General features: G+C 37.4%; 2 protein-coding genes across 3 annotated transcripts in view; both read right to left on the reverse strand.

Annotated features, from left to right (window-relative positions):
• Positions 1-16,595, reverse strand: part of LOC118764856 (SH3 domain-binding protein 1-like) — a 67,899-nt gene extending 51,304 nt beyond the window's left edge. For both annotated transcript variants that reach the window (XM_036505990.1, XM_036505989.1), the window contains exon 1: positions 16,095-16,595. The gene's annotated coding sequence lies outside the window, so the exon portion shown is untranslated. The remainder of the gene's footprint in view (positions 1-16,094) is intronic.
• A 3,494-nt stretch (positions 16,596-20,089) lies between these two features.
• The window catches only part of LOC115215430 (putative ribosome biogenesis protein slx9-like), a 52,854-nt gene continuing 46,115 nt past the window's right edge, over positions 20,090-26,828 (reverse strand). The window contains exons 4-6 of the mRNA XM_029784593.2: positions 25,142-25,307; positions 21,595-21,639; positions 20,090-20,508 (exon numbers count right to left, since the gene is read on the reverse strand). Of these exons, the coding sequence (XP_029640453.2) occupies positions 20,391-20,508; positions 21,595-21,639; positions 25,142-25,307 (329 nt within the window). The 3' untranslated portion in view covers positions 20,090-20,390. The remainder of the gene's footprint in view (positions 20,509-21,594; positions 21,640-25,141; positions 25,308-26,828) is intronic.

The following is a 26,828-nucleotide window of genomic DNA, read 5'->3' on the forward strand; positions in this document are numbered from 1 at the left end:
CAATGTATCCTCAAAATGAATGAGAGTCTAAAAGAGGATGACAAAACTGTCTCCATCTTCAAATGTGTGGCCATAGATTCTTTTATTTGTTTCAGTCATTTGACTGTGGCCATGCTGGAGCACTGCCTTTAGTCGAACAAATCAACCCCAGGACTTATTCTATCGGTCTCTTTTGCCAGTACTTATTCTATTGATTTCTTTTGCTGACCGCTAAATGATGGGAATGTAAACACACCAATACTGGTTATTAAGCAATGATGTTAGGACAAACACAGACACACAAACATATACTCACACATATATATACAACAGGCTTCTTTCAGTTTCCATCGACCAAATCCACTCACAAGGCTTTGGTCAGCCCGAGGCTATAGTAGAAGACACTTGCCCAAGGTGCCTCGCAGTGAGAAAGAGAACCCAGAACTATATGGTTGGTAAGCAAGCTACTTACCATGTAAAAAAAAAAAAAAAACATTACTGTAGTTATTATGATTATTATTAAAGAGACAAACTGGTAAAATTGTTAGTGCATTGGACAAAACGTTTAGTGCTAATTTTTGTGGCACTTTACATTCAGAGTTCAAATTCTGCCACGGCTGACTTTCCCTTGAGCACTTCCCCAAACTTTCTGGCCTTGTGCCAAAATTTGATATCATCATTATCATTATTACGGGGGTTGTTGGAATCAACCACCACCCCACAACAAAATTGTTAACCTTATGCCAAAATTAGAAAGAATTACTATTATTGTTGGAGGTTGATGTAAGCAAGTAATCCCTCCTCCTAAAGCTGCTGGCCTTGAGCAAAAATTCGAAGTAATTAGAAATATTACATTTTGGATTCAAATCAAACCTGAGGTCGACTTTGCCTTTTAACCTTTAAGTAAAACTAAAAAAGAAAAAGTAGCAGTCAGGTACTGGGGCCACTGTAACTGGTTAATCCCTTCCTTGCTAGCCTTATACCAAAATTAGAAGGCAGTGAGCTGGCAGAATATTAAGAGAATCAGAAAAAATGCTTTTCATTGAGCTCTTTACATTCTAAGTTCAAATCCCACTGAAGTCAACTTTGACTTCCATCCCTTCAGGGTTTGATAAAGTATTAATTTAAGCACTGAGGTTGACATAATTAACACCATCCCCTCAAAACAATTGGCTTTGTGTCGAAATTATACATACACACACTGAGCTTCTTTCAGTTCCTCTCGTCCAAATTCTCTTGCAAGGTTTTGGTTGATCTAGGGCTTTAGAAGATAGTTGCCCAAGGTGCCACAAAACAGGACCGAATCTGAAACCATGTGGTTGGGTAGCAAACTCCAGTCACACAACTAAGCCTATCTATGTTATTTCTAGTCATTTAATTTTTTATCATCATCAATACCATTCTGTATTTCCACAGTCTTCAATCATTATAGAAAATTCTTTTCCAAATATCATGCCCATCAGCCAATTGAAAAACCACCTGGGTGTCTTAATTTTTTCCATATATTTTGAATTACAGATTTCCTGCACCACTCTTTAGGTTTTGTCAAAAGATCAGTAATGTGAAACTAAGTTGGAAAATATTAGAAGATGGCTTTAACGCACACATCTATACAACTCTTTCAATGGCAAGCACTCTTCTTCACACATATACACACCTTTGTTTACACTGGCAAGCTCATATAAATACACATGCATGTATGTCTGTGTATCATTATTATGACGTATTTTAAAATCAACACAAATATTTAAAAAATTCAAACAGGAAATTAAATAAGTGATATTCTAAATCCAATTACCAGATTCAATTTATTCATTTTTTTAAAAAGCATTTTGTCAATGTTATGTTTGCTTGTCATATTAATGTTGTTATTTCCCTAAATGTGGTGGACTCATTAATTGAAATAATGCTTATTTTTCCTGTTGTATTTTAGAGGAGTCACATTTGACATTTATTCAACGTTTAGCTTTCTTTTATAGATAATATCAATTGTATATATTATGCAGGGTGTGTGTGTGTGAGTGTGTGTGAATATATGTATGAGAGCAACAATAGCTGCATAGTTCAGAAGTTCATTCTTCAACCATGTGGTTTAGGATTCTATCCCACTGCATGGAACATGGGGCAAGTGATATCTACTATAGCCCTGGATTAACCAATGACTTGTGAGAGAATTTGGTAGCAGAAAACTGTATGAACCAATTCTGTCAGCCACATGAAATTGTAGTCATGGTCGATGCCAGTGTCACAGAATTGGCACCTGTGCTGGTGGCACAGAAAAAGCACCCTTCGAAACTTTGGGCCTCATGGAGGCAGTGACAAGTAACCAAGACATTTGGCAATATAATGTGCTTGAGAAGAGCTGTGAAGCCAAGTGAGATTGTAGTGGTGGCTGATTCCATTATCACACAACTGGCACCTGTGCCAGTGACATATAAAAAGCACCCACTACACCCTCAGAGTAGTTGGCATTAGGAAGGGCATTCAGCTGTAGAAACCATGCCAAATCAGACTGGAATCTGGTTCAGCTCCCCAGCTTAACAGTTTTCAGTCAAACCATCCAAATATGGACAATGGACATTAAATGATGGTTATATATATATATAATGTACTGTTCCTTTATTAGTTGACTCAAGAATAGTGTTGAGAGTGACTGCACAACCTGATGAAAGCAAACCAAGCCAAAAATTTGATATCACTGTGAATCCTATTCTTCATAAAGAATTGTACATCAGGCATGGCTGTGTGGTAAAAAGCTTGCTTCCCAACCACATGGTTCTGGGTTCAGTCCCATTACATGGCACCTAGGGCAAGTATCTTTTACTATAGCCTTGGGCTGACCAAAGCCTTGTGAGTGGATTTGGTACATGGAAACTAAAAGACGCCTGTTATGTGTGTGTGTGTATGCATGTATGTATGTATGTATATATATATATAATTGCAGCGTGGAAGGTGTTTGCAAGCCATTTAAGAAACACACAAAAGCCGTTTGATTCACTTCAACATTTAAGTTTAATTTGTCAAAATATTTTCGTCGCTAAAATCCGTGACCTGTTCACTGACAAAAATCCATGCTGCATCTCGGATTTTTGTCAGTGAACAGGTCGCGGATTTTAGCGACGAAAATATTTTGACAAATTAAACTTAAATGTTGAAGTGAATCGAATGGCTTTTGTGCGTTTCTTAAATGGCTTACAAACACCTTCCACGCTGCAATTGTTTTCGTTTCAGCACACGATCTCAGATCAAATCACTTGCTATGCGAGTACATCTCCGTAACTATATATATCATCAATCTATATATATATATAGCCCCAGCCCATTCAAAGTACCTTGGATCGCACAGGACGGCCTGCTGTATTTACCTTGAATCATGAGGCGACCTGCTGTGCGTGAGGAGACCTATTGAGTCAAGTACATCAACATCAAAATAAAAATCAAATGGAAATTGTAGTTCTGATACCCGTGCTGGTGGCACGTAAAAAGCACCATCTGAACGTGGCCGATGCCAGCGCTGCCTTGGCTGGCTTCCATGCTGGTGGCACGTAAAATGCACCCGCTATACTCACAGAGTGGTTGGTGTTAGGAAGGGCATCCAGCTGTAGAAACACTGCCAGATCAGACTGGAGCCTGGTTCAGCCTCCTGGCTTTCCAGACCCCGGTCGAACCGTCCAACCCATGCTAGCATGGAAAACAGATGTTAAACAATGATGATGATGATAATGATACATATGTGTGTGTGTCTTTGTGCCTGTTCCCACACCACTGCTTGACAACTGGTGCTGGAGTGTTTATGTCCTCATAAATTAGTGGTTTGACAAAAGAGATCAGTAGAATAAGTACTAAGCTTTAAAAAATAAGAACTGGGGTTGATCCATTTGACTAAAATTCTTCAAGATAGTGCCCCAACATAGCTGCAGTCTAATGACTGAAACAAGTAAAATATAATATATATATATATGGTTAATCCAAACAAGAAAACACAGCAATGCAAGGACGTGGAACAATTAAAGTATTATTTGACGCTCAGGAAAGAAGGGAAGGAGTGCCATGTTGGACTGCTAAACTAACTATTTTTCTTCATTCTCTCCCTATTTGTTTCCTCTTATTCCTTTCTGTCAAAGAGCATAGGCTCAAACTAATAACTTGCTTCTTGTTCCTACACCTGTCTTTGTCTTTTGTCTTTCTATAAACTTGGTTCATTGTGCTACTTCATTCATGCTAGCATCAGTCTTACAAATATATTTTTGAGGTATTGTTTTATAGCTGCATACCCATCCAGTTACTATTATAACTTATGTTTTCAAGGTGTGTGTGTGTAATTTTGTTTTCAACAATCATGAACTGTTCTGTTAATTAGACTTAGATCCCTCCTCATCTTTGTATATATGAGCATTCACACGCATATCGAATTCTGATTCAACATCATTTTCTCCTCCATTTTTCTATGTTTATGATATATTTATAACGATATATTTATGATATATTTTTAACGATATCTTTCAACTATTATTTTCATATTCTTATTTCTCGCTCTGGCTGTTTTTCATGAATATGATGAATCTTTATTAAAAATCATTTTTTTCTCTCTTTTCGGATCTCTCAAAAAGTTTGAATTGTTCTTTTTGAACTTATTTTTTCTCATATATTTTATTTTCATATATTTATATGTACACTTTATGTATGTGTGTTAATTCTGATGTAATATCTATAACATTATGAAACAACTGTAAATGAATGGAATAAACATCTACTCTCTCACTTCACATATCTGTTCTATTTAGACACGCACACATGCATACACACTTGGATATCCATCAGAAGGAGATTCAGAGCAACACAGAATGTAACAAGGCTGACTTTTTGAATTACAGGCACAACTCAATTTTGCCAGCCAAGCAGACAGGAGCAACAAGAAATAAAGTGTCTTGCTTAAGGACACAACATGCCACCAGGAATTGAACTCATGTCCTTATGATCATGAGCCAAATACTCTAACTACGAACCCACATGCCTTCACTTGTTTGGATATAGATGAAGGTTGGTAACAGGAAGCATATGTGGCAGTAGAATATCTGTCTCATACAATAATGAAAAGGTGGGAGTTAAAACGATGATGATGGTGGTGGTAATGAACACAACTACCATGCCTTTTCATCTAGCAACCATCACAAGAGTATTTTCTTTAGTAAGAGAATCAGAAAAAAACTGCTTTTCATTGAATTCTTTACATTCTGAGTTCAAATCCCACTAAAGTCAACTTTGACTTCCATCCCTTCAGGGTTTGATAAAGTATTAATTTAAGCACTGAGGTTGACATAATTAACACCATCCCCTCAAAACAATTGGCTTTGTGTCGAAATTATACATATACACACACACACTGAACTTCTTTCAGTTCCTCTTGTCCAAATTCTCTTGCAAGGTTTTGGTTGATCCAGGGCTTTAGAAGATAGTTGCCCAAGGTGCCACAAAACAGGACCGAATTTGAAACCATGTGGTTGGGTAGCAAACTCCAGTCACACATCTATGTATTTCTAGTCATTTAATTTTTATTATCATCAAAACCATTCTGTATTCCCACATTCTTCAATCATTATGGGAAATTTCTTTTCCAAATATCTTGCCCATCAGCCAATTGAAAAACCACCTGGGTATCTTAATTTTTTCCATATATTTCGAATTACAGATTTCCTGCACCACTCTTTAGGTTTTGTCAAAAGATCAGCTTCCACACCCATTGAAACTTTTACTGAAAAATAAAACAACACTCCCCTCCTCTTACCCTCTACCTATAGAGCCATCAGTAGCCTTATCTTATCATGCATTGTATCCCCTTCTCCAACCACTCAAAAACCCTTCCACTCCCTGGTCTTTTGGATATAGCTCTTTAAAAACACTCAATAGCTAACTCCCATTAAAAAAACGCAGTACATGTGAGCCTTTTTAGAAATTATTTTCCCTGATGGAGGAGGTGGTGTCCATTAATGGAGGTAAATATCTTTTATATGACTGGACAGCCGGACACCCAGAAATGGCCGTAGGATTATTAACTAGATTAGTAATCTTATTTTATAGACTCTTAACTCTTTTTATGATTTTGTTTTATAATCTGTAAGTCAACCTGTATTTATTCTATCGGTCTCTTTTGCCAAACCACTAAGTGACGGGGACATAAACACACCACCATCGATTGTCAAGCGATGCTAGGGGAACAAACACAGACACACAAACATACACACACACATATATATATATATATATACACACACATATATACGACGGGCTTCTTTCAGTTTCTCTCTACCAAATCTACTCACAAGGCTTTGGTTGGCCTGAGGCTATAGTAGAAGACACTTGACCAAGGTGCCATGCAGTGGGACTGAACCCGGAACCATGTGGTTGGTAAACAAGCTACGTACCACACAGCCACTCCTGCATCTATATATTTATATATTCTTATATGTATATTTTTAATGTATTGATTACTCTATACATATTTTAATACGTTTAATGTATTGAACATACTTTTGGAGAAATGCATCCACGTTGTCTTTAGGGTTGAATAAATATAAATGTAAACTTGATTTGCCCAACTTTGATTCTTACTTCTACATTGTTCTAATGCCTCAGGTTTGAATATCTTGAGCACTTCAAGGTGATGCCTATGCATTGGAGAAAATCTTTTCCCTTATAATCATATATATACACATATGTGTGTGTATATATATATATTATATATATATATATATATATATACATACACATATATACGACGGGCTTCTTTCAGTTTCTGTCTACCAAATCTACTCACAAGGCTTTGGTTGGCCTGAGGCTATAGTAGAAGACACTTGACCAAGGTGCCATGCAGTGGGACTGAACCCGGAACCATGTGGTTGGTAAACAAGCTACGTACCACACAGCCACTCCTGCATCTATATATTTATATATTCTTATATGTATATTTTTAATGTATTGATTACTCTATACATATTTTAATACGTTTAATGTATTGAACATACTTTTGGAGAAATGCATCCACGTTGTCTTTAGGGTTGAATAAATATAAATGTAAACTTGATTTGCCCAACTTTGATTCTTACTTCTACATTGTTCTAATGCCTCAGGTTTGAATATCTTGAGCACTTCAAGGTGATGCCTATGCATTGGAGAAAATCTTTTCCCTTATAATCATATATATACACATATGTGTGTGTATATATATATATATATATATATACACACACACACACACACACACATAATTTAATATATACAATCACAAAAGAGCTAGTAGTTTCATGCTTTAAGATACATTAAATTGGCAAATTATATAACATTGCATGTTATAAATTTGCCAATTTAATGCATCTTAAACTATGAAACTATTAGTACCTCTGTTATAGTTGCGTATATTAAATGATATCTATCTCTCACTGGACAGAGTACTTTTTTTGTTGATCCTACCTATAACATATATATATATATATAAATTTATATAAATAAGGATAAGGTCATTATTTAAATATCGATCTTATTAAGTGGCCAGCATGGGAATAAAAACCTTCAAAAGAAATAATCATTATTAAAATTATAATTTAGGGTATCTAAGATATATATATATATATACACACACAAACATGCACACACTATACTATATATATGTGTGTGTGCATATGTGTATAATGTTTTAAACAGATTGCAGTATTTAAGACCATAGTACTTTAAGATGAAATTCTGAATTTAACTATATGAGAAACACGATACAGAATAAAATGAATATCAGAAGTAGTACTACAGCTGAAGTGGGCACTCCAACATGGCCTCAAACTGATAACTGAAACCAGTAAACAGTTATATCAGAAGATATTTCGCAATTTATCCCGAAGTAACATTTCAGAAATGTAATAGCTTGAGAGAGCATTAAACCTGATCTTCAACCTGTTTAGGCCTTATCAGTTTTAGTGAGGTGAGAATTACAAATATGCTCTCTCAGTTAGTTTGTGTGTGTGTGTGTGTGTGTGTGTGTGTGTGTGTGTGTGTGTGTGTGTGTGTATCGAGATGTGTGTGTATATGTGCCTTGATGTTATGTGATGTCTAGTCATAGAGAAATATTAATCTCACTGCACAGCACCTCAGGTAAATATCATAGCACCAGGCCAACCAACAACTTACAAGTGGATCTGACAGATGGAAACTGAAAGAAGCCAGACGTGTGTGTGTGTGTGTGAGAGAGAGAGAGAGAGAGAGAGAGAGAGAGAGAGAGGTTGTTCGGGCACTGCAGCCGTACTGCATATCTAGGATGAGAAAGCCTGGTGGAGCCCATTCCTCCCCAGGCTAAACTCAATTCTACAGCTGAGTGGACAGGAGCAATGTGGAATGAAGTGTTTTGCTCAAGAAAACACTGGATCGCCCGTTCCGGGGATTGAAACCACAATCTTATGTTCATGAATCCAACACTCTAACCACTACGCAATGGGCCTCCACTAGTAGTACTCATTTCTACAGCTGAGTGGACTGGAGCAATGTGGAATGAAGTGTTTTGCTCAAGAACACACTGGATCGCCCGGTCCGGAGATTGAAACCACAATCTGATGTTCATGAATCCAACACTCTAACCACTACGCAATGGGCCTCCACTAGTAGTACTCATTTCTACAGCTGAGTGGACTGGAGCAATGTGAAGTAAAGTGTTTCGCTCAAAAACACAATACATCACCTGATCCAGGTGAAACTATAATCTTACGATTGTGAGATCAACTCCCTAACCACTAAGCCACGTGCTTCCACACACATATATACATACATACAGAAACATACAAAGTGATCTGCAGGTGCAACTTTGGCAACAAATATTATATAACAGCAGAAAATTACATTACACAATGCCATAGGGAATATTTATCAATTCTAGACATCCATATGTAAAAAGGAAAGCAATTGCTACCCTCTCACAAGCTAAAAGAAAAAAGTAAATATAAAAAGGAGTTTAAAACACAAGGGGAAAAATTAAATTTGAGTGAAAATTAATTTAAATTGGGTACAAAATATTATATGCAGTACCCTCCAGTTGTTTAACAGAATCTTATAGAAATCTTTAATTCTATTTATCTATCTTCCACTTGCATATTTTCCTTGAAATTACTTTCTATTCTCCTGACAAATCACAATATATAAATAAACAAACACAACTTATTAGCAATAAACAATCATGTGTGTGTGAGTGTGTGAGACGGTGGTGGCGGAAGCTGTGAGCAGATACACTATGCATATCAATGAATGTTTCTGAATTTCAAACTGGAGCTAAAATAATTATCTGAACATTTGCAAATCATAGAGAAAGTGTTTGGAATTTTAAAATTTATCACAAATACACACGGGCTAATAATGAGATTAGTTTAAAATAATATTAGTAAACTTGAACGATGCAATAACAAAGTCATTACAATAATAATAATAATAATCCTTACTTCTATAGGCACAAGGCCTGAAATTTTTTAGGAGGAGGAGCTTAGTTGATTAAATCGATCTCAAAAGGATGAAAGGCAAAGTCAACTGTGGCAGAATTGGAACTCAGAACGTAAAGATGGAAGAAATGCCATGAAGCATTCTGTCCAGCATGGTTCTGTCAGCTCGCCATCTTAATAATAATAATGATTTCAAAGTTTGGCACTAGGTCAGCAATTTCAGGGAAGGGGTAAATTGATTCCATTGACCCCAGTGCTCCACTGGTACTTATTTTATCGGCCCCTGATGGGATGAAATGCAAAGTTGACCTCGGCAGAATTTGAACTCAGAATGTGATGGCAGGTGAAATGCTGCTAAACAATTTTTCCAGCATGCTAATACTTCTGCCAGCTCACCATCTCAATAATAATACTAGTTTCAAATCTTGGCACAAAGCCACTAGTTTTCTGTGGGGAGGAGGTTAGTCAATTATAGTGGCCCCCCAGTACTTATTTTATTGACCCTGTAAAGATGAAAGGCAAAGCTGATCTCAGTTGGAATTCATACTAAAAAATGCAAAGCCAGAAGAAATAATGGTTTAAAATTTTGGAACAAAGCCAGCAAGTTCGGGGTAGAGGGTAAGTTGATTACGCTGACCCCAGCATTCAACTGGTACTTATTTTATCGACCACCCCAAAAGAAAGAACTGCAAAGTCAACCTTGGCAGAATTTGAACTCAGAATGTAATGAGCCTCAAAAATGTCACTTAGTATTTTGTCCCATGAACTAACAATTCTGCCAGTTTGTTACTTTGATAATAATAAAAATAATATTAACAGTGGTAATTTTTTTTTACATTGGACATAAGGCCACACATTTGAAGATGGAGACAGTTCTGTCATAATCCCATTCATATTGAAGATACTTTGTACATATTTTATCAATCCCAAATGAGCAAAGTCAACCTCAGTGGAATTCCAACTCAAAACATAAAGATGGACAAAATGCTGTGAAGCATTTTGTCTGGTGTACTGACAATTCTGCCAGCTTGTTGCCTCAAAGTGGTTTAAAATTTTGGCACAAGGCCAACAAGCTTGGGTAAGTGAGCAGGTTGATTACATCAAAACCAGTATTCAACTAGTACTTATTTTATCAACCCCCAGAAGGATGAACAGCAAAGTCAACCTCAGTGGAATTTGAACTCAGAATGTAAAAGCAGCTGAAATGCCACTGATCCTTTTTGTGTGGTGTGCTAAGCCAGCTCATTGCCTTAAAGCTGAAAGAAATATTGCTAAATATTTTGTCCAGTGAGGTAATGATTCTGTTAGTTTACCACCTAAACATGTAATGATAATGATAATAATAATCTTATTTTTTTAAATATTAAATTTTGAAAGGTCAAACATTTTAAAAAATGAAGGATCAAAAAGAATGTTTGTTTATTACATATAGGTTAACTTGGATAGTTTGGCCATCAAAGTCAATTCTCTACATACTTAATAATGAGAAATTTCTTTCTTTCATGAAGTTTTTATTAGTGTAGATCTGTGTTTCACAAGTGCGAGCACTTAACTAGTGGCGGTGGAGCAAGAGGCAACCTAATTGCTAATTCTCAAGTTTTAGTGGAGTGATTTCACTTCTTTTCCTCTCAAAACCCAAGATCATATTTTCTGGCATTGAAGTTCACATAGTATAGAATGTAAACATTAGTATAACCCTTTAGCATTTAAACCAGTCATATCCAACCAAAATATTCTACCTGTTTTATGTTCAAACTGTCAAGATCTGGTCTCTTATACCTACCCTACAATATCATTGTAAAAATATACAACTGCATCATCAAAATCTCAAAGCTATGAGATAATCCGTGATTAATTCAAAATGATGTAAATGAATATTAAAGGATTAAACAGACATTGTAACAATCTTTCCAAATTCTGCAGCAATTCCCATGGTATATTTGGTCCTCTTAAGCTGTTTTGATGCATTAAGTTGACCTACCTTTTAAAGCTGTAAATTTTCATCTGAAAAATTTGACTTGTATGCTGGGAAATATGGCAGTTCTTACTTGAAATGCATTGCCAGGCTTGACTTCACAGTGTGGAACCTTGGTAAAGCGTCTTTACCCCATAGCTTTGGGTTGGCCAAGCTTTGAAAGTAAAAATAAGTAGACGGAAACTGTGCAGGAATATGTCAGTTGAACCATACCCGTTTTTTGTTGCTTTTTTTTTTTTTTTGCGGCAGATTAACACAACCTGACAATTGGGTTTGGGTATCTTTTTACGTAATTCACACTATGGAAAATATTTAGAAACTAAATCTATGGTCTGAAGTTAACTTGATATTGAGTTTTACTATTTTCTACTCCAAGAGCTCTTATATATTGTATTTCTTCTTTTTACCCACAACAATATTCAAGGATCTGCATGAATCATGCACAATACCTTTATGTGGCACTGGCATGGGTGGTACCAGTATCTATGAACCTGCAAGACTAGGATCTATTGGCTGAGAGAGCGATGTAGATGACATACCTGTATGCATGGGCAGCCATGATTTTACTGAGCTTTATGATTGGAATTGCTCAAATTGATGTAGACATACACAGATATAAATTACATGGAAAAATGCAAGAGAAATAATATTCTTAAGATTATAAGCCTGGAAAAATTACAGGACAAGTTATTACTCTTTTAACATAAAGAATTTGCCAGCCATATATACTATTCTACTTTGCATAAAACTTTAGCTATATTGGTACTTCTGGCTCTCATTTTTTAAATATTCTAGTGTCAATATTTTAACAAAATGATGGTACCTTTTTTTAATTATAATGTTACTTTGTAAATTAAAATCAAATAATTTTATCCTTAGCTGCAATATTTTAAGTAAAAAATTTCTTGTTTTGTACTTTACCAGATGTAATAAGTTGTCCTGAACTTTTCTAAGTGTAATAACTTGTTCTGTAATTTTCCAGGTTTATAATCTCATATTCCCTTGCTCGCATTTTTTCATGTACCCCGTATTTTTTTCAAGATATGCTATTATGCTAATTAATAATGTGTCAAATATGTCAATTAACAGATGACACTGATAATTTTTTCTTTACCTCAATGATGCGGTGACATGTATTAAAAGTCCATTTCTAGAATTATATTCATTAAAAAGTATAAAATTATATTATCACCCTCAAAGATGAGAAACAAACACTCATATCATTTATCTTTTAAAACCTTTTTTTTGCATGAGATTGATACCATGAAATTCCTCGAACTGAGCTCTGTAATTAAAATATAGTTTGTTTTTAAAATAAAGTTAATTATACTTAAATCCAATTTTTTGCCTTATATTTTTTTCATGATATTTTACCTCACAACTTTTTTGATACAAATTTTTGTTGCATGGGAACAAAACTATGAAATTCTTTATGCTTTCTTCTATCATTGAAGCTAAGATAAATATATTTTGCTTTCAAAATAAAAAAGTTATTTAGATCCAAATTTGATTGATGGCATAACTTACTCTCCTATAACGTTGCAACAAATTTTGATGTAAACTTTTTCCTACAGGTTCAAATCTCGATGTTTTTTATGCCAAAATGTAGCTAGGGTGCAGCCCTCTTCAAAAATATTAAGTTTTCAATTTGGTTAAGAAGTGAATTAGCAATAAGCTCTGAAAGATGATGTAAGTTGCAGCCTTAAGAAAATTATTCAACTACTACCATAGTTGAATGATAGATATATACAATGGACTTCTTTCAGTTTCCATCTACTAAATCCATTCATAAAGCTTGGGTTAGCCTAATGCTACAGTAGAAGAAACTTGCCCAAGCTGCCACACAATAGGACTGAACCTGGAACCATGTGGTTGGGAAGCAAGCTTCTTACCACACAGCTATGCCTGCACCTATTTATTCACATAAAAAAAAAAAAATTAATCCTGCATTATCTGGTAACTTCAAGATTTCACTGATATGATTGTTTAAGATCAAATAACGGTCAGTTTAAACTCTAAAAATTTAAGACAAATGAAGATCAAGCATTCAATAGGAACCAACTGCGCTGTTAACAAGTTATGAACATATCTGGTTTTACATTCTACCAAAAATTAACACTATATTGTGACCATGGCATAATCTCTATTGCCTAATTTATGAAGCTAAATAAACACTTAGACACATATAACTATACTCTCAAAAGACAAGTACAACAATATCCTGAAAATATAAGGCCATACAGGGTGTTCAGACTACCCTGCATCACCACAAAAAAAAAAAAAAAAATTTGTAGGCGCAGGAGTGGCTGTGTGGTAAGTAGCTTGCTTACCAACCACATGGTTCCGGGTTCAGTCCCACTGTGTGGCATCTTGGGCAAGTGTCTTCTGCTATAGCCCCGGGCCGACCAATGCCTTGTGAGTGGATTTGGTAGACGGAAACAGAAAGAAGCCTGTCGTATATATGTATATATATGTATATATGTGTATGTGTGTGTGTGTGTTGTCCCCCTAGCATTGCTTGACAACCGATGCTGGTGTGTTTACGTCCCCATAACTTAGCGGTTCAGCAAAAGAGACCGATAGAATAAGTACTGGGCTTACAAAGAATAAGTCCTGGGGTTGATTTGCTCGACTAAAGGCGGTGCTCCAGCATGGCCGCAATCAAATGACTGAAACAAGTAAAAGAGTAAAGAGTATAAGCTGCAGATTCCACAGCCTTACTAACTCTAAAGACTGTTGTATGATATAGACCATCACCATCATGATAAATAAACAACACAGAATACTTTGATCACTCATGCTCTGAATATGTCTTACCTTGCATCTGCTGGCCACTACCAGAATTTACAGGGGTACATAAGTAGACTGGATAGTGGTGACAGTGCAACGTATCCAAGCCATTATCCTCAGCAAAGCAGTGTCCTGGGTAAGATTTCAAACTGGAACTGGTTGTGGGGCCTCGATACAGGAATTCTAGGGTTTTGAGGAGTGTGGAACCACTTGTTAGTTACTATTGGTTCCAGGTCTACCCTGACCTGGAGTAGTAGCACTTGCTGGGGTGCCAGCTATGGTTTAACTAGTATGTGTACCACATGCTTCAAACCCAGACTACATCTGCTCTGAAAATTAATGGTGACTTGGTCATCAAATCCACTGTGATGGTTGACAACAAACAGCAAGCTGCGTTGCTACAGACAACATGTGTCGGTGGCACATAAAAACACCATCCGAGCGTGGGCGTTCGCCAGCCTCGTCTGGCACCTGTGTCGGTGGCACATAAAATCACCCACTACACTCTCGGAGTGGTTGGCGTTAGGAAGGGCATCCAGCTGTAGAAACACTGCCAGATCTGACTGGCCTGGTGCAGCCTTCGGGCTCCCCAGACCCCAGTTGAACCGTCCAACCCATGCTAGCATGGAAAGCGGACGTTAAATGATGATGATGATGATGTATGCATGTATGGAAAGGACCACATGTGAACTTGTATTCCTACTGAAACGCTGAACATGAACTCTGCACTTCAACAACAAATGACTAATGCTATGATGTTTGTGCTATCTGATGTGCTTCCTTTCCCAGAGGATGTATTTATTTGTTAAATTTGCAAGTGGGATTTTTGGGCTGCAGGTAGGAGCATTACTTTGCCTGCTAGAATGTTAGGGTTGACTGTCAGATGTGGTCAGCATTTGTGAGGGACATGGTAAACTCGTTTATCAGAGCAGGCTCAACCCTGGGTGGCTGCCACTGCAAATATAAGTCTTATAATAAAAAAACAGATCCCCAGATTGTGCCTGGTCATGATTAAAAACCTGTATGATATAGGTGTCTGCTCAGAACCGAACTGGCCTAAGCAATAACACAAAATGTTTATCAACAATGTTGTTGTTTGAACAGTTAGAAATAACAGCCAAATTTCTCTCAAAATACATCCAAACATCTTTGAAAAAGGGCATTTGTATTACTACAGTCTTCCAGAGCAGAGGACTACAAAAACATATATGCCCCTTTTTCAAAGTTGAACCACCACATAACAAATCAATGAGTCACAATACGGTAGATGTGGCTCTTTATTTTTGACAAAGCCATGAGGAAGGCAACTCTTCTAGAACAGAGATACACTGACATAAAAACTAAGTCAAAATTATACTAGTCATCTTGCAATGCTTGTCACTGGAGCCTACTATTGTGAAAGAGAATGGCAAAAGTGTTGTAAAGGATTTTGTCACTTAAATCCAATGCAGTACAGATGTCTCACAATATGAGATAGCTATCTGACAGGATGAGGCCTTCATCGATATAATCTTATATAAGTGCATGCACACACAAATGCAGTATGGGTAAAAAGTTCAGTTCCACATGAATTAGGTACAGTTTCCTCGCATGGCACTTTGGACAAACCAAACAACGCTGCTTGCAAGTGAATTTGTTTGACAAACTATACAAACTATTATATCCATATCTGTATATCCTCTCTATCTCTATCTCTCATGTATACATACATACATAATTTATATGCTACCAGTGATCATGATATCTAGGACTATAAAAATATGCAAAGGATGATGGTTAACACAAGATGCTTTCCCTCAAAACCTTGCTACCAAGTAGGTGGTCAGTAAAAATTTATTTTAAATTAAAAAGAGGAGAACAAACGAACATGTGCATGTACTTACATACATATAAGGTACCTGAAATGTAACAATATTAATGTCCAGCTGTCTTCACAGCAAAGTCAAGCATTTTCCTTTCATATTGTCTGGGTGAAAAAATTTGTAAATCTGTTGTTGGACAAAACAGTAGTTTCTAGTCACATAGCATGAAGATTACTACCAACCACCTTCTAGCAATTTTAAACAGTAAATACTCAGCTTCATATTATGAGTTTGTGTGTTGCTGCTTTTTAGCTAAATTGCTGCCTATGTGTATGCACTCTGCTATTGGTGGTGCTGAGACAAATCATAATTAATGAGTCAACAGCCACCATGTGTGTGTGTGTGGTGTGTGTGTGTGTGTGTGTGTGTGTGTGTATGTCTGTGTATAAAAGGGTAAAGACCCCCTTTGGTCAAATGACCATGGGATTGCACCTTAGAAAGTTCTCCAAGGTACAAATCTGAGCACGGTTGTTTATGGAAGACCAGCAGTTGCCCATGCATACCAGCCTCCCCTCTCCATACCACCAAGGGAAAGGTCAATACAGCTTAGCACCTCATGTTGCAACTCATTTCTGCAGCTGAGTGAAGTGAGGCAACATGAAATAAAATGCCTTCCTCAAGAACACAAAATACGGCCCAATCCAGGAATCAAACTCACTACCACCTGATTGTGAGCCTGGCACTCTAACCACTGAGCCATGTGTCTTGTTCACTTTCTGTAACTGTGTGCAAAACGACTGAGTTATATGAGATTTATCTGTTGTTTCCTTGTGAACAAATAATCCCGTGGCTCTACACTTCTAAAGAAACATAAATAAATATAATTCCCTTACTTGAAAGCAGTAAGCATTTATGAAGAAAGGGTATCTGACTGTAATTAAAAATGCATCAACATTTAACTAGCTAATCCATCCTCGCATGGCAAAAATAAATGAACTGATTACATAGTAGGGGCCTGTAGTTTCAATCTCTCAAAGTATAGATCAAACTGAGTCTGTATCGGTGAAAGATTCTCAAACTGTTGAAGAGTTTGGAACCAGCTGTATGTAATGCTATGATTGTGCCTATAATGAACTATTTAATAGTGCACGCTACCTTGATGAAGCTATATAAATGTAACAATATATATATATATATATATATATAGACAGAGAGAGAGAGGGGGGGGGGGAGAAAGATTACTTTTTCTTTCTCTGGAAAAAAAAAATTAATAGATATAAATTAAAAATTATTTCTCAAACATTTTTAGTCTTGAAAACGAAAATTAATTTTTATCAATGTTAAATGTTCACTGAACAGAAAAAAATGCAGTTAAAAACAATGTTAATAGTTTTAAAAAATTACATTTTATTAGGTGTTAAAAATTTGTAAAACATTTTGGGTTTATGTTTTGCTGAGTAAAGAGAAAATATTTATGTGTGTATGTATCTTGTTATCAAATATATAATATGCTGCTAGAAAGTTAATTTCACGTTAAGTAATTTAAGGGAATTATTCCACAAAAGATAAACTTCATCTAGTTGGATAATAATTTGTTTTCTTGGTACATTTGTCCATTCCGGGTATTTCTATATCAAACTCCTTGAAGATTATTGTTAGTTACAGGGAGATTTTTTTTATACTATGTGATGAGAGATACAGTTCTCAAAATAGAATGATCTGCAGCAGAAGGTGTACTATAAGGGAAGATTGTAAATACTTACTAAATAACATGTAGTGGAAGTAGACAATTCATTCTTTCAGTGTTAGGATGTGACATCATAGCCTCAAATAATTTATATGCTTATTTGCTAAGGCTAACAATGATGTACAAGGTGTTTGGACTAAATCTGACAATATTTTGTTTCCTTTCTTCAAGAACAGATTGATGTACTGGTGAACAGTTAACAACATTCAAGAGCATAAAGATTAAAGATGTAGTCAAAGAGGTAGTTGACGTGGAGGATTGGAAGCCATCTGAACATTGGAAAACAGTTACCTGTATCATGACTGCTGCTTAATGCTCCATGAACACTGTAAAAGCTGTCAGACATGACATGGAGTCCACAAAAACTAAGTTCTGCCAAACTGCGGTTGCACTGAGGTTCAACTCAGACGGCTATGTGACGCTGCTGGAGACTTTAGTCAAACTCTGGTTGGAGAGGGTTGCTGCTGGAAAGCCATATGTATGGCAGCAAGATTCGACCCCTTACCATACTGCCAGAAAAAGTCAGATGTGGTTATCAGAGAATTTCTAACACTTCACCAGCTCTAATTCCCACCAACTGTAATTCCATGGATTACTATGTGTGGAGTGCAGCTGAGAAAGACACCAACCACTTTGCTTGTAACACCAAGCTGAGCTGGTGGCCAATGTCAAAGACGTGTTCAAAGATCTTCCCAGGGACACAGTGAGGAACACATGCACCAGGTTCCAAAGCTATCTTTGGCCATGGTTAAAGCTGAGGACAGCTACTTTGAGTAAACTGTTATCCCCCAGCCACAATTTAGTTGATAATTTATGATTTTTTTAAATACTTATTTTTCAATAGAATATGTTTTTTTTTTCCTTTTAAGCAAACTGTCAAATTTAGCCTGAACACCCTGTATGTAGTATATCACAAAACTTCTGATAAACTGGCTCTAATAAAAAACACTAGATGTATGTATGCATTTATTTATATATATATATATATATATATATATCATCATGTAACGCCTGTTGTCCATGCTGGCATAGGTTGGATGGTTTGACTGGGCTGGCATGCTGCGCCAAGATCCAGTCTGATTTGGCATGGTTTTCTATGGCTGAATGCCCATCCTAATGCCAACCACTGAGAGTGTAATGGGTGATTTTACATGCCACTGGCATGGGTGCCATTTGCAGTATCTACCACAATTGCAATTTTGCTCGGCTCAATGGGTCTTCTTTTCAAGCATGACATAATGCCAAAGGTCTTGGTCATTGCCTCCATGAGGACGAACACTTGAAGGGAGCTTGACCATTTGCCTCCATGAGGCCTGTTTGAAAGGAACTCAGCGACTTTGCCTCTATGAAGCTTAACACTCAAAAGGAACTTATCCACTTTGCCTCCATGAGGCCCAATGCTTAAAAGGAACTCAGCCACTTTGCCTCTGTTAGGCCCAATGTACTGTAACTACTATGAATTATTAGCAAACATACCATGGAAACTATACTGAGTTTCGTGGTCCTACATTACTCTTTTAGACTTCGTGTCTCTACCTTTTTTGTTTGGATTATATCAAGTGTTATTATTTATGTTTATATCATAACACCTATCACTTAATGATCTGAGTGAAAAGTAGATTTTTTTATGCTTGTGTGTTATCCTTATTCTAGCAGCTACACTTTCAGAGCACCCACCCCCACTACTGACTTGGTCACCTAGGTAACAGAAGCTATCAACTACTAGTTTTTCTCCCTGGAATGTGGTAGAGGTTGTTCTCTGCACAATTTCAGTGTTTATTGCTCCTGAGCATCTGCTACATACAAAAACTATCTTCCAATTTTATAAATATGCCTGTTCAAGTATCATAATAGCATGAAACTTAGCTTGTTTAGTTGTGTATTTAATCTGATATATATAAATAATAATAACAGAAGCGAAATTCTGTCTCTCCATCTGAGACCCCTATATCTCAACCTAAATTTGCTCTACATAGACATAACGTTTTGGAATCAGGATTGAAAATCTGCCCTTCATTTGGGTTTTTGAACATCCAGCATTGATTTAAAAGCATTTGGGTTGCTATTTCTAGCAGGTAAAGCTTGACTGATTCACGCCATCTTGGATGGCGTTGGTCAGATGACAGAGATGAAGAGAGAGATAAATAACATTCGCTTTGCTAATTTTATATCAAAATAAGAACTTTGGGACAAATTGGAAAACAGTTGGAATTCAACATGAGACTGGAACAATGATGGCATTACAGAGTTTTCATGTGTGTGACAGTGAGCTGTCTTTTGAATCTCATGTGTCAGCATCTGGTGTTTGATTGTGTTTCACATATGCCTCTGTGTGTGTGTGTTGGATTTTGTGTATGTACGTGTATGCATCTTGGAAATTCTGCTCACGTGCTTGAGTTTTTTTCTTTCCTTTTCTTTTTTGTTTTTTGTACATGTCCGAGTATTTTTGCATGCTTAGTAGATTAATGTGGTTGTCTGAGATTGAGTCTGCAAGTGAGTTTTTTTTTTTTTTTTCAAAGAACAATGTTAATAGTCCAAGAAGAAAAAAAAATGACAAAAAACAATAACAAAAAAAAAACCCAAAAAAACAAACAACAAACAAAAAACAGAATTCTCATTTGTTAATGCCACTAACAGCTGTTCATGTGTTCCACTTTATTCTGTAGGTGTTCAGTAATGGCAGAACCTGGGTTTTGTTTAAATACTGGATGACTCAACACTTGCTTGAAGAGGTTAATGTTTTCCAACCTGAAACAGTTAAAAGTAAAAATCAAAATCAACAACCATCATCATCATCATCATTTAACATCTATTTTTCCATGCTTGCATGGGTTGGATGCAGTTTGTTGTGGTGGATTTTTTTACAGCTGGATGTCTTTCTTGTTGCCAACCTTCACTGGTTTCCAAGTAAGGTGATATTTTCCCTTGACTAGGTGTATTTCACGGAAGAGAGGAAATGAAGGACACCATTTCCATGTCAGTGACATTCATTTGTAACTGTCACAAAAAGTCAAGGCAAGGAGACAGTAAAACATGTATGCACACACACACACACACACATACATACACACACACACACACACACACAACAACCTCAGTCAGTTTCCATAAACCAAATTCACTCACAAAGCTTTTTTTGGTGAGATATAGTAGATGAGGCTTGCCCAAGATGTCATGCCACGAGATGGAACTCAGGACCCTGTAGTTGGGAAGAAAGTTTCTTATTTCTTTATTGCCCACAATGGGCTAATCATAGAGGAGACAAACAAGGACAGACAAAGGGATTAAGTCGATTACATCAACCCCACTGCATAATTGGTACTTAATTTATCGATCCTGAAAGGATGAAAGGCAAAGTCGACCTCAGCGGAATTTGAACTCCGAAATACTGCTAAGCATTTCACCTGGCATGCTAACATTTCTGGCAACACCTGTACCTATAAAGAAACACACCAACTTATACAGACACAAAATCATCATTTAACATCCATTTTCCATACTGGCATGGGTGGGAGGGTTTGGCAGGAGTTGGCCAGCTAGAGAGCTACACCAGGCTCCATTTGTTTATTTTGGCATGGTTTCTATGGCTGGATGCCCTTCCTAATGCCAACCACTTTACAGGGTGTACTGGGTGTTCTTTACACGGTGCCAACCTGGATGCTTTTTATATGGCTCTAATAGAAGACATTTGCTCAAGCTGTCACACAGTGGAACTGAACCTGAGACAATCTGGTCAGAAAGCAAACTTCTTACTACACAGCCATGCCTTACAAAATACAAAATATAGCAAAATACAGAAGCAAGCAAGAATTGATAAAATGCAGTAAGACTTACATTTCCTTTCGACGGGACTTTAACTTCACAGGTGGTTTATATGGCCTAAACAATTAAAACAAACATATATAGTCAACAATAGGGACATATTTTGACAGAAGACTGCAAAAGAGCAACATGCTTGTATGGCATTCATTTACAATTAGAAAACAATGATAAGTATCCAGAAACTCACAATCGGATATATAATGGGCTTCTTTCAGTTCCTATCTCCCAAATCGACTCAGAAGGAATTTTTTGATCCAGGGTTACAGTAGAAGACACTTGCCCAAGGTGCCTATCAGTAGGATTGAACTTGAAACCCTTAATCCTAAAGCCATGTCATCACCTCAAACGTGAATAATACAAAGTGGAGAGAAGTTATGGAAGAGGGAAACTAAGGAAAACATGGCACAAAGTATTGTAGGCCAATCTCAAAATGCCGAGCATTACAAAGGAGGTGACAGAGGACTGAGATATGCAGTGCATTGCTGTACTCAAGAACACCTGCCCACAACAACACAACTGATATCCTAAAACCAAGGTGCCATGTAACAAGCATTGGTGTTGATACTGATGCCAAATGAAAAGCACTAGTGCTGGTGTCACGTAAGGAGCACTGGTGGTGATGCCATGTAAAGAGCACTGGTGGTGGTGCCATGTAAAGAGCACTGGTGGTGGTGCCATGTAAAGAGCACTGGTGGTGCCACGTAAAGAGCACTGGCGGTGGTGCCACGTAAAGAGCACTGGCGGTGGTTCCACGTAAAGAGCACTGGTGGTGATGCCATGTAAAGAGCACTGGTGGTGGTGCCATGTAAAGAGCACTGGTGGTGGTGCCATGTAAAGAGCACTGGTGGTGCCACGTAAAGAGCACCGGCGGTGGTCCCACGTAAAGAGCACCGGCGGTGGTCCCACGTAAAGAGCACCGGCGGTGGTGCCACGTAAAGAGCACCGGCGGTGGTGCCACGTAAAGAGCACCGGCGGTGGTGCCACGTAAAGAGCACCGGCGGTGGTGCCACGTAAAGAGCACCGGCGGTGGTGCCACGTAAAGAGCACCGGCGGTGGTGCCACGTAAAGAGCACTGGCGGTGGTGCCACGTAAAGAGCACTGGCGGTGGTGCACGTAAAGAGCACTGGCGGTGGTTCCACGTAAAGAGCACTGGCGGTGGTTCCACGTAAAGAGCACTGGCGGTGGTTCCACGTAAAGAGCACTGGCGGTGGTGCCACGTAAAGAGCACTGGCAATGGTGCCACGTAAAAAGCACTGGTGATAGTGCCACGTAAAAAGCACCCAGTACATGTGCTAAATTGTTTGGCACCAGGTGGCTCATGTAGCCATAGAAACCAAGCCAAAACAGACTTGGTGCGGGTCCTGTCAAGCCATCCAACCCATGCCAGCTTGGAAAATAAGCATTAAATGTTGATGATGACTGATGATGATGAGCCATAGTTTTCTATATTTCATAGTTAATTTTCCCCTAAATAACAGCTTTCTTTTTAGAAGAAAAAAAACTTTCCCAGTAAAGTGCACTTATTTTAATAATTGATCTCTAGAGTGTTCTAAGGTCAAACAGATTAAGAAACCCTGATCTGAATTAATTTTAGTTCCAATTTCAATTTTAAATGATTTTTGACAAATTGTTGTCATATGATGATTCTTTTGTTGGAAACAAAGTGCCTTTTATTTTCATTTTTTTCTTAAGCAGCTGAATTATTATCCAGTCTCTTTCTGTAGTGAGTCATGAAAGAAAACTCTTTCTCGTTCCAGACTGTGGCCATGTTGGGGCATCACCTTGAAGAATTTTAGTTCAATGAATTAACCCAGTACTTGTATCTAGGAATCCATTAGCCAAAGTAACATTGTGCAGGTTACGCAACTGTGTGTATAATCCACTATAGGAACAAAGCCTGAAATTGTTAGGGGTGGGCAGGGATGCAGAGGCTGAACAATTAATTCAACCCCCAGGGCTCAACTGCTACTTATTTTGTCCAGCTTAAAAGGATGAAAGGCAAAGCTGACCTCGGCAGAATTTGAATGCAGAATGTAAACGGTAAAGACCTCCTTCGGTTATGCATGGCTATGGGATTGCACCTAGAAAATTCCCCTCCATAGGCACAAGTCCAGGCAAATTTGTGTATGGAAGACCAGCAATCACCCATGCATACCAGTCTCCCTTTTCCACGCCACTGATGTTATCCAAGGGAAAGGCAAACACAGATACAGCTTGGCACCAGTGATATCGCAATTCATTTCTACAGCTGAGTGAAGTGGAGCAACATGAAATAAATTGTCTTGCTCAAGAACACAAAACAAATTGTAAACCCAACACACTAACCACTGAGTTATGTGCCTTCATGCAGAATGTAAAACCTAAAGAAATGCTGCTAAGTGTTTTGTCTGGTTTGATAATGATTCTACCAGCTTTCCAACTGTATAAGGCAACTCATATGCCATTGTGGGCAGAGCATAGGCGTAAGAGTGGTTGTGTGGTAAGTAGCTTGCTTACCAACCACATAGTTCTGGGTTCATTCCCACTGCATGGCACCTTGGGCAAGTGTCTTCTACTATAGCCTCGGGCCGACCAAAGCCTTGTGAGTGGATTTGGTAGACGGAAACTGAAAGAAGCCTGTTGTATATATGTATATATATATGTATGTGTGTCTGTGTTCGTCCCCCCAACATCGCTTGACAACCGATGCTGGTGTGTTTATGTCCCCATAACTTAGCAGTCTGGCAAAAGAGACCGATAGAATAAGTACTAGGCTTACAAAGAATAAGTCCTGAGGTCGATTTACTCGACTCAAGGTGGTGCTCCAGCATGGCCACAGTCACATGACTGAAACAAATAAAAGAGTAAAAGAGAAAGAGAGAGAGAGGAGTGAAACTTGTTTATCAACTGAGCAAATTGAGGTAAGCAGAGATAGTATACAAAGACTAGGGTTAGTATGGCTTGAATTCAAGACCCTGTGAGCTGTAGTAGTCTGACAGCTTAATTCTTTCGTAATCATATTTCTAAAGGAATATACACCCTATGTTTTCCAATTAATTTTGAAAATAAGAATTTGAATGGATTTAGCTCAATAACCTTGTTTTGTTAAACCTTTTAATGCTAACCCAGCCCAAGACTACTCTTGCTTCCATGATGCAAATTTTCTCTTGGTTTAAAAAGATCTAAATTAAAATTTTCCATCAAAATTCAAATGTTATTTTATGTTCCAAAATCCAGCTTCATAATGACAGAGTTGTTTTATTAAATTCTTCAGTATCTTCAAAATCAATTGAAACAAAGGCAGTGTATTTCAACAGAAATATGGCAATAAAAGGCTTAAGCTGGTATTCAGAACATAACAAAAAGCTTTTCCATAAATTTTGATGAAGGGTTTTAATTTTCATTAGTGAACAATTTAAAATGAACAGTTTTAAACCAGAGATATCTCAGGTGAGTTAGTATCACAAGGGTTAATCTCATAGCCATTGTGCCTCAAAAGAGATTAAAGGTGGGATTGTGAAGAAGAATACAAGAACAGAAACCACAAAAAAACAAACAAACAAAAAGCAAGAACACTCACAATGGTTTTTCTTCAGCTGTTTCCTTTTTTGTCGTAAAAGTGGGCAGGCTGTCTTTCATATCAGTCAAATCACCCACAACTGGTGTGTTCTTCATTTGTTTACGCTGAATTTTCTTCAACAGCATTTCTTTAGCTTGTAATTTCTGGGTACAGATGGAATTTATTTCTGAAAAAGAGCAATACATTGAAGACAATTAATTAAAAGGCAGAGAAATTAATAAAAGGAAAGAATATCCAATTTCAATTGAAAAACAACCCTCGAAAATCCAGAAAAAAAAGAAAGAAAGAAAAAGAAAATGGTGGTGGTGGTGGCAGTAGAAGTGCATGGAAGAAAAATTTGTATTTTATACAAAAATGGATATGGTATTCTTTTATCCTTTACTTGTTTTAGTCATCTGACTGTGGGCACGATAGAGCATTGCTTTGAAGAATTTTAATTGAATGAACCAACACTAATACTTACTTTTCAATGTCTGGTATTTATTCTATCTGTTTCTTTTGCCAAATTGATAAGTTACAGGGACATAAACACACCAACACCAGTTATCAAGCAGTGGTGGGAGAGCAACATAGTCACAAAGACATGTATATGTATGTGTGCACGCATGCATGCACACACATACACACACTGGGCTTCTTTTAATTTCCATCTACCAAATCCACTCATATGGTTTTGGTCAGCTTGAGGTTGTATGTAGTAGAAGACACTTACCCAAGGTGCCTCACAGTGAGACTGAACACAGAACCATGTGGTTGGGAAGCAAACTTCTTACCACACAGCCATGCTTGTGCCTATATTGCTGAAGGAACTTGCGATTCTGTTTTAGACAATGGTCGAGAGATATGACAGACATCTCTCATTAATAAGATTTGTTCAAGCTCTTGCATTCTGAGTTCAAATCTCACCATAGCCTACTTGGGTGACAGACTGAATCCATTGCCTAGTTTAAGACCACCACCAGGCACCTTGATGCCTTTAGCAGAGTCCACTCTATTACAAGCATTTAACTGTCACAAATAGCCTACCAGAATATTGTAAACTGGGCCAAATATTCTACCTGCTTTGAGCACAAACTGGCCAGACCCTACTTCTCACACCTATTTTACAATGTCATTCTAAAAATAAACAATCACATCATTGTAATCTTGAAGTTATGAAACAGGGTAACCATGTCTCTCCTCTACAACGAAACACCTGTTTCTATCCTTCTGTCACACAAGGCCACCTCCTCCAATACCCCCACCCCTCAGAGGGTGAGTTATTTGGCACCTTAGCTGTTTAACTCTGGGCCAGCTCTGAATGAACAAACCTATGATAAAATGAGGTTAGGGTATAATGTATTTATTGACTATGCAACTGAAATATTTTCTCCCTTTTTAAAAAAAAAGAAGTTAATAAGCGCAGGAGTGGCTGTGTGGTAAGTAGCTTGCTAACCAACCACATGGTTCTGCGTTCAGTCCTACTGCGTGACACCTTGGGCGAGTGTCTTCTACTATAGCCTCAGGCTGACCAAAGCCTTCTGAATAGATTTGGTAAATGGAAACTGAAAGAAGCCCATCATGTGTGTATGTGTATATATATATATATATAATATATATATATATATATATATATATGTGACCTCGTGTGTACCATTGGTGATTTTTTTTCCTCTGTCTTCCCTTCTCTGGATCTTTCCTTCTCCTA

This window comes from Octopus sinensis, linkage group LG9 (genome assembly GCF_006345805.1).
Source record: "Octopus sinensis linkage group LG9, ASM634580v1, whole genome shotgun sequence".
Lineage (NCBI taxonomy): Eukaryota > Metazoa > Mollusca > Cephalopoda > Octopoda > Octopodidae > Octopus > Octopus sinensis.